Source organism: Propithecus coquereli, unplaced genomic scaffold, assembly GCF_000956105.1.
Source record: "Propithecus coquereli isolate 6110/MARCELLA unplaced genomic scaffold, Pcoq_1.0 Scaffold295, whole genome shotgun sequence".
Taxonomy (NCBI): domain Eukaryota; kingdom Metazoa; phylum Chordata; class Mammalia; order Primates; family Indriidae; genus Propithecus; species Propithecus coquereli.
This window is the reverse complement of record NW_012148563.1, coordinates 2285882-2295075: the sequence shown is the minus strand read 5'-3', so window position 1 is coordinate 2295075 and position 9194 is coordinate 2285882. Positions and strand designations below refer to the sequence as shown.

Genomic DNA, 9194 nt, shown 5'->3' with positions numbered 1-9194 from the left:
ACTCATTTCCCGGTGGAAGTGATGTTTACTTGACGTAAAATGGCTTTGGTGTTTGTAAGATGATTCTCTTTGGAACTCCATCCAGCATGCAATGTTCAGATTGCTCATATCCCCTTTAAATTAGTTTACTAGCATATTCTCACTAAAATCTATCAAATCAGACTCATTTCCAGTCCAAAATACACTGATATATTACTGTAACACACTGGAGAGAAGCCAAGATTCACAGCCGAAACTTTTTGCTGTTTGGGAATGTTGATACCAGCTGTTGTAGGAGTTTGTAATTAACACTATTCTGAAAGCAACATCTACATTATGAGCCCTCAATTGAACAACCTGTATGAAACAGATCTTTGACATCTGGGGTTTCTGTGAACCCCAAAATTAGGAATATGTTGATTGAGGTGTGGCTTTGGAGCAGACCCCTAGACTCCCCCAGTAGGTTCAGGGACTACCTGCCTCACAACGGCGCATTGGTTCAAATTCATGCCGAGAGCTTTGCACACATGCACCATTTATCCCCATAACAATCCTCTGAGAGAGGTAGAACTGCCCCTGTTACAAATTATAACACGCCATGGACCTTGGGGGCTGCTCAGAAAAAGTCAGAACTGTGGATATTAGATCTTGAAATGTTAAGTCAAGAGTCTACCAATGTTTACTTTTAATGATTATGAATTAATGAAACCCATACTTCATTCAGTTCCAGTCATGTATGCAAATATAACAAGCTCAGTATTTCATCAGTGTCTTTCTGTACAGACGTAACGTCAGACATAAAAGAGACATGCTACAGCTGACGGTTTAATATCTGACATTTTAAAATACACCTCTTATGTAGAAGGACACTTTATACTCAGAAGCATAGAAAATGTTTCTTACATCTAAGTTTAGAGGAGAAGGCCTTCAAATTCAATGTGAACTTTCCACCTTTTCACTTTCATCTCTCCTGACTTCACTCTCTGCAGTTCTGCAGGCCTACCTGAGGAACGTGCTGGAACTGAATCAAAGTCAACCGGAAACTTCCACTTCCTTTTCACTGCGCCTAGAAGTGCCCATCACATCACGGTAGGAGCACAGTAGTCGCTGCTGTCCAACTCCGGCACTCACACTCGGGGACAGCTCACGCGGCAGACTCATTATACGAAGAGGTAAACCCATCTTTGGAAGGCTCGGTTCCTTCACCAGGGACTCAGTGAGGAATATGAGAGTTGCCTACAATGTGACCAGCACTGAGCGTTCAGAACATACTTTATGAACGAAATCTCCTGAATCTAAACCATGCGAGTCAGATGATCATCCAGATACCACGGTTTCAAAACCAAATGCATTTGGCTAAAGACTACTTCAAATTCTTTCTTTCCATTGCCCTAAAAATAAGTTCACATCTCTCTAACTTACAGCGCTTTCCCATATGCCCAGTAACCCGTTTGAGCTACGTTCCTGTCTTCTCTTCTTCCCCAAGCTTCACCAAGTGTCTATACTCAGCCACTCCAGCCGCTCGGTTCTTCAGCACCCTCCTTCCCCAACACCACCTACAGCTACCCGCTGAAACCTTTCCAGCACCTTGGATTTTCCCCGCTCTGAGCCACACTGCGTATCCTGTGAATTACACTTTCTCAATATTTTATCCTTTCTCCTCCATTCTAAGTCTCTATTCAAAAAGGTCTTTTTAGTTTCCTTAATCAAAGAATTCAACCACCGTCAGGACCTGTTTGAGATATAACAGTTGCCATTTTAACCATTTTAAGTGTACAATGCAGTGGTATTAACTATATCCACGATGTTGTGCAACCATCACTACTATATTTCCAAAATTTTTCATCACCCCAAACAGAAATTCTGTACCCCTTAAGCCATAACTCCCTATTCTCTCCTTCCCCCAGGCCCCGGTAACCTCTAATTGACTTTCTGTCTCTATGAATTTGTCTGTTCTAGACATTTCATATTAAGTAGAATTATACAAAATTTGTTCTTTTGTGTCTGGCTTACTTTCCTTAGAATAATGTTTTCAAGGTTGTAGCATGTGTCAAAATTTCATTCTTTTCTATAGCTGAACGTTGTCCCATTTATGCATATACTACATTTTGTTTATCCACTGATTTGTACTTCTTGTCTTTTAATTGGTCTCCTGACTCACGGTCACGTCAATTCTCCTGCTCCAATAAACCTCAGTAGTTCTGGAGTAGCCATGAAATTCAGTCCAAATTTCTCTGCCTGCTACTGAGAACATACACCATCTGGCCTGGGTCTATAGAGACAAACCTATTCCCAGGTAAAATGGAAATATCGGCTATCAAAATGAACATATCCCTGTACATACACTGCTTATACCTTCACCCACGTTGTTTCCTTTGCCTGGAATGTTCTCCTCCTAGTTCCTCTGGCCAAAGCCCCACTCATCCTTTACATAGTCAGCTCTAATCCTGCCTGCTTCATACCACCTTCTACTTTCACAAGGCAAAGTGACTCTTCTCTTTTCTAGACTTCCAGAGGACTTTGTGCTGTGGCATTTAATCACCTACCTTTGTCTCTTCTACTCTACTTCTTGGTGTGAATTCCTGTATGCACATCAGTTATGTTTTTCTATTGCAGCGTGTTGAGCACTGACTGTCTGCACAGAACGGGCATCAGTAAGTAGTTGCCCAACTGACTCCATACGTATCAAAAAGGCTGAGAGATGAACTCTCCCAGACACCTGGCAGTCTGAGTATGAGGCTGTGTAAAGATATTTACATTTTAAATTAAATAAAACATCAATTATTTAGGACAAAACATAGTAACGTGGAAAAGATAGTGAGGAATTTAGAGAAAATGACTAAAAAGGTGAACCAGAAGAATGATCTGGACCTCAGATGTCTGGCAAAACATAAAGAATTGTGAGTAAACAAAATAAACTCAGTGTTTTCATGTAAGAAGAGAAACAACCAACTGAGGCAGGGAGGGCAGGATGGGACTCCGGGATGGGATTCGCGGGACGGGCCGGATCAGGGAGGACCGGGCGGAGCACGGGACGCGGAGGAACTGCCCTAGGCCCGGGAAGCATCAACAGCTTCTCCTGCGTCCCTGCTCGGGTCGGTCCCGAAGCCAGGGCTGCCCTGCGAGCGGCGGAGCCTTCCCTGAACGGGGCCTTGGTCCAGCTGTGCCCCGTGTTTGCAGCTCAGCCTCCTGGTGGAGTGTCCCTGCCCTGTCACGTCTCGCTCCTGGGGACATGGGCGGGGCTGCGGCGAAGGAGGGCAGGAACCGGCCCTTGTCACCTGGGCCCGTCTGATGGGCGGGGGCTCGCGCGCCACCTCGTGGTAGGGACGGGCCTTGCCGCGGGTCCTGCGCCGTCCTGGGCCCGAGTCTACACACACGAGCTGCCTGGGGTGTTTAACCCGACTGCTCCACTAATGGGCAGGCGGCCCGGCCGTGACTGTTCTTTGCTCGTGTCGTTAGTAACGACGGCCCAGAGTCGCCGTCGTCTGCGTGCGGACGTCCTCCCCACGCTCCTCGACGGCGCTCGGTCCGGACACGTCCCCCGGGAACCGCAGCTGCGGACCGCGACAGGCAGAGCGATGGGCGCCGACGCCGCCGCGGCCCCCATGTCCGTCCAGCCCCGGAGGCGGCGCCCCCGGAGCCTCGGTCGGCCCAGTGCCGCTCTGCGCGAAGGGACGGCCGCTGTGCCCGCTTCCCAGACGGGAAGACTGAGACTGGAACCGTCCAGGGCCTTGTTCCAGGCCCCAGAGCCTAAGCGGACGAACACGGGCCGACAGGAGAGCGCGGGTAGACAGCCTGGGGGACAGCGGCCCTAAGCCCGCTGCCGCCCTGCGCGCTGCACCCCACGGCCTCCTACCTCAGCCTGGAGGCGCTGCCTGGGCGCCCGGCGCGGTTGCCACGGAAACATGAGGCGGTGGCGCAGGCGCGTAGCGCGTGGGGGAGAGGAGCGCGCGGCGCCGGAACGGAACGGCACTGCGCAGGCGCAGCGTCTCCGTTGCTAGGGACGCCTGGCGCCCACCTGAGAGACCGAAGTGAGGTCCCGAGCCGGGGACGCGACGAGAACGATCGAACCTTCTTAGTGCCTGTGCGCTCCGGCCAAGCACCCGCGACTGTCGCCTCTCCCTGAGGGGATATCCCCGGTCCCCGCCCTCCCTCCAGGAGAGTCCCCTTCAGCCCCTGGGCGCCCCTGGTGGTGCCCCGACCCCTGCAGCCAGCTGGCCTTCTGAGGGCAACGGAAGAGCTTCCCAGCGGGCGAGGGAAAGAGTGAAAGTAGCCAGCCATGTCGAATGCGTAAGTGGTGGCTCCCAGCCATAGCCATGGGGTGGGCCTCTCCAAGCCAGAAGGTGGCTTGCTCTGCTTGCCTTCTTTACGTTTTAATTTTCTGCTTTCTCTCTCCCTTTCCAGAACCTTCCCCTCCCCTCCTTTTTACCCTTTCGCAAATTCAGATATGCCGCAGGATAGCGAATGGGCTTCCGGTGGTCGGGAATAGAACACGCTTAGGTCTCCCCTCCCCCATGCCTTCCCGCCACCCCGTGGAGACGCGGTCGGCGGGCCCGCTGCTTCTGCCCAGTGCGCCCTTAGTGATGTCTCGCTGAGGAGGCAGCGTGTCTGTTTTGTCCGCTTTTTCGTTACTCTTTCCCAGTGATAAATGGATTGCTTTGTGAGAACAGCCAGCTCCCCAAATCTCAGTCTAGAAAGATCTTGAGGAAGCATCGTTGTCTTTGCTTTTCACCAAGGACAGTCAGGTGTCGTGATACCGAAGAGGGTAGGACCTAGCACCGTACCGTGTACACAGCACTGTCGCACAGTCATGTCACCCGGTCTTCGCAACAGTGATTCCAAACACGCATCAGGTGCCGGCTGTGCGGGCGCTGTTCCAGCAACTCCTTTAATCTTCACAGCAACCGGTAACGTCGGGCTGTTGCTATTGTTATTTCCATTTCACAGGCGAGGAAACAGGTACAAGGAGGTGCAGTAGCTCACACAGCAAGCGGGTGGTGCCCAGCCGGGCACGGCGGGTCCAGCCTGCCCTCTCATGTTGCTAACCCTGTGCTCTAGGCGAGGAAACGGGAGCAGAGGTTAAGAGCTTGCCACATTTGGGGAGGGAAGGGAGATCAGGATGTTACTTTGGGACCTGTTGAGTTTGAAGCGCCTATTGGGCACCGTGGGGTCCAGCAGTGACCTCGACAGGAACTGATGCAGTGAAGTGATGGGATGGGAAGATTCGTTCGCGTGAGCATAGGAGGAGAGAAATCGCAGACAGTGAGTGAGCGTAGCTGACTTTCTAAAGGAGTTTGCTGCAAAGGAAAGGAAATAGGTTGGTAGCTAGTGGCAGGGGAAGCAGGTTCGGGGACAGATTTACTTTTACAACAGGGAAACAATAGCGCGTTTGTGTGCCGAAGGGCTGGCGCAGTAGTAATGAAACCTGGACTGATATAGGAAGAGGAGGGAGAGGTAGGTGACGTCCTCGGTGATGGCTTTAGATACAGAGGCTCAGCATTTAGTAGCAGGAACAGGTGGGACGATGCCCTGGTGGGGGCCTGGGCAGATGATGGTAGATGGTGGCGATTGAGGGGCTGTGCTGATGGCATCTGACGAAATGGGATTCAAAGCTGGGGACTGTCGGGGGAGGGCAGGACGATGGTCTGGAGGTGCAATGAAGACAAGGACGCCCTTGACCTGGCCCCACAGCCAGGGGCAGAAAGGCTCTGGGGGAAGGGAGCCTCCACCGAAAGGGCTTCAGGGCAGGGCCAGGCCTTCCTCAAAGCCAGAAGGCAGAGGGATTATTCAGGGAAGAATGCGACAACTAGATAATATTGGAAGAATTAGAAGGTTTTGTTATGTATAAATAACTGGGAGACAATTCTCGTTTTGCAATATTTAGATTTCCTAGGGAAGTACATAGTATGTCTGAATATTCAAGTTTTTCTCCTCCACCCCACTCCCCAGTTATAGGAAAACTACTTCAAGCTGTAGAAATAACAATCTGGTCGTTTTCAACTTTCATATTCAGTCATCTCCACCCACAATGCTCCTGACTTCAAAATCTGTGACAGTTCTAGGTCACATGCTCAGGCCTGAAAGCAATCATCTACTTTTAAACAACGATAAGTAGTCACATGGATAAAATACTGCCTTCTCTTTACAAGGTGCATTTAAAACTTCAAGAATACTTTCACGTCTGTTATTCCATCCCACAATAATCCTCTGAGGTGTCCCAAGTAGGTGTCATTACCCAGACGTGCCCGTTGAGAAGGCGTGGGCACAAGGAGGCCGAGTGACCTGCCCGAGACGAGCTGCCCCAGGAGAGAGGTTCTGATTCCAACTGGCAGCACTTTTACCTTCCAAACCTCCTTGCCATACCCAGGAGAAGTAAAACCACACGTCCACACAAAAGCTTGTGCAGGAATGCTCACAGCGTCGTTATTTACAATAGCCACAAAGCCAAGGAAACAACCCAGGGTCCATCAGCTGATAAAAGTGTAAACAAAATGTGGTGTATCCATCCAATGGGAAATTATTTGGCAACATAAAGAAACGAAGGACTGATTCATGCTGCAATGGGGATGAACTTTGAAAACATTGTGCTAAGTGAAAACACCGCACAAAGGGCCACCTGTTGTATGATTCCATCTATGTGCAACGTCCAGAATAGGCAAATAGAGACAGAAATTAGATTAGTGGTTGCCAAGGGCTGGGAGAATGTGGAGTAGACAGTGTCTGCTTACTGGGTATGGTTTTCTTCTGGAGTGATGGGAATGTTTTGGAATTAGATAGTGGTGATGGTTGCACAATTCTGAACATACTAAAAACCACTGAATTGTACACTTGAAAAGAGTGAATTTTATGCCCTGTGAATTATATCTCAATAATGCTCTGTGCATCTTGCCACATGTCTTGTCTCACGTCTTCACGGGCACCGGCTCAGGCAGCGGCTGCCAAGACCGCAGGGCAGCAAGGTGGGGCGAGACGCAAGCCCAGGCAGGCTGAGGGAGGCGGGGGCTCCACGGGCTGGCGTGGCCAAGGCTCAGTGCCCAGGTCCCTGGCAGTCCTGTGAGTGATGGGAGTGTGGTCACGTGGAGGGGCAGCCGGGGAACTGGAAGGCAGGAAGCCAGAGAGAATCCCTAGGGAGGAGGTCCTGGCAGAGAGAGACGACGGCGCCCTCTCTCAGCGCTGAGGAAAACAGGCAAAGGTGCAGGGATCGGCGTGCGCCCATAGCTGCTAAGCATTTCCCCGTCAACCAGCAATCTTTGCCCAGGTGAGGAAGAAAGAGGCTGCAGTCCACATGGCAGGACCTGGAAGGCTCGAGCCACCAGAGCTGCCTTTGGCCAAAAGCTCCAGTTAGGGGTCAGCTCTGCATGGCCCTGGAGGAGTCCTTCTTCTTCTGCCCTGATTGAAGCCACCGGGGATACTTACCAGGGACAGTGAGGCTCCCCCGGCGGGCACTGCCCCACAGCAGGTGCAGGCCTCAGGTGTCTGTGGTTTCCCCCTGGTGGGAACAGGAGCCTCCTCAACCCAGATCCCTTGCAGGTTCGAGTCACCTACCTGCACGCTCTCAGCCTCCTTGGGTGCTGTACAAACTTCATGCTTGCTGGCGTGGCACACGTGTTGAAGCATAAGATGCCTTTTATCTTTTACTGCCTATCCCACCCCTACATTTACAAATGACTGGATTTATTTATAGTGTTCCGTATATTATTGCTGAATTCTTGATAATAGTAGGTGTATCGTCAGCCCGAAGAGTTTCCTGTCTCTATGGCTTGGCTGTTGAGGCAGGAACGGATGTTGCCTTCCGCTCGTTCTGATCTTCCATAGCTGGCACTCTAGAATTTTCTCCAGCTAGATTGTATGTGGCTCACACCATGTTAATTCCTAAATACTTAATATTCTTTATCGATAGTGTGAATGGAGTTTCTTTTTTCATTTTTTTCTCTGCATTTAGTTTTTGTGGGTGTTATCTAAGTCTCGAGACTTTGCTGTCCTAATTGAGTTATTATTTTTTGCCACCGATTTCCTTGTGTTTTACAATCATGCCATTTATAAGCAATGTTACTAAACATCTTTTATATTAATCCCTTCTATATCTCCTTCAACCTTTCTTACTGCTAGTTTTTGAGGACGTATTTCTAACAGTTCTCCACTGAAGTGTTCCCTGGGAATATGTTCCCTGGTGTTTGGCATGTGGAAGACGTCATCATCGCCGATTCCTTGGTGTGTGGGGGGCGGGGGCATTTTCATCAGGCCTGTGATGTAAGCTGAAATTTTCAAGCATCTTCTTGGCATCTATGGAAATAAGCTCTGGTTTGTACTGATCTGCTGCTGTATTCAGTTAAGCTTTCTTTTAGGGTGAACTGGCAAGCATTCCTACAATGACCCCTCCTGGGTTAGAGGAAACAATTCTTTTCATCTGGACTGAGTTCTGTTTTCCAAGTGGAATTTCAGATCTGAGTTCTAAACAAAATCAGCCTGTAATTTTCCTCTTTCATGTTGTCCTGGCAGAGTTAGGCCCCAAATCCTATTTAGTCCACAAAACAAATTGAGCACTGTTCCCATGTTTTATGTTGACAGTTGTGTTAGTGTGTTAGTGTGTCAGCCTGTTATATGTTCAGCCTGTGTCTCTGCTCAGGCCCACGAATGCCTTGAGTTACTGACCCTTCTCGGGTTCCAGGAGTCTGGGCTTTGGCAAACCAACACCATGCTCAACTTCTTCATACCTTTCCCAATTTTATGTTCTCCAAGCAGGTATTTGATAGCTGCTGTTTACTGTTGTGCAAAGCCCGTCCATTCCCTCAATCCCTCATCTCCTCTCTGCTTGTCTCTCTGAGGCTGACAAGCCGAATGCCCAAATGTGCCAAGTGCTTTGAGCAGGCATAAGATGTTGCTTTTGTTGTCGTTCTTTTGAGAGATGGTTGTTGTTTTTGTTCCTGGTCAATAACATTGTTTATTAGTCACTAATTATGCAAGGAGTGAATGTCCTGTGCTAAACGGAATTCTAATTGTCTGTTAATAACCTTCTCTTTTATAATAAAGCTGTCTGGCAGAGTGTTTTTCACTAGCAATATCTTCTAAATGTTGCTAAGTTTTGAGAAATCTGGTCCTTGGACGCACTGGGGATGGAATTCCAGGCAGAATTCAGTCTCCCAACTCGGTGGGGAAAGAAGAGTTCTGGTTTATTTATAAACTCAGTCTTTGTTTTCTGTGTCCTCACATCTGGG

At 49.5% G+C, this 9194-nt stretch overlaps 1 protein-coding gene across 1 annotated transcript in view; it reads left to right on the top strand.

Moving 5' to 3' along the window:
• Positions 1 to 4161: 4161 nt before the first annotated feature.
• The window catches only part of IQCA1 (IQ motif containing with AAA domain 1), a 176208-nt gene continuing 171175 nt past the window's right edge, over positions 4162 to 9194 (top strand). The window contains 1 exon segment of the mRNA XM_012648831.1: positions 4162 to 4269. Within this exon segment, the coding sequence (XP_012504285.1) occupies positions 4259 to 4269 (11 nt within the window). The 5' untranslated portion in view covers positions 4162 to 4258.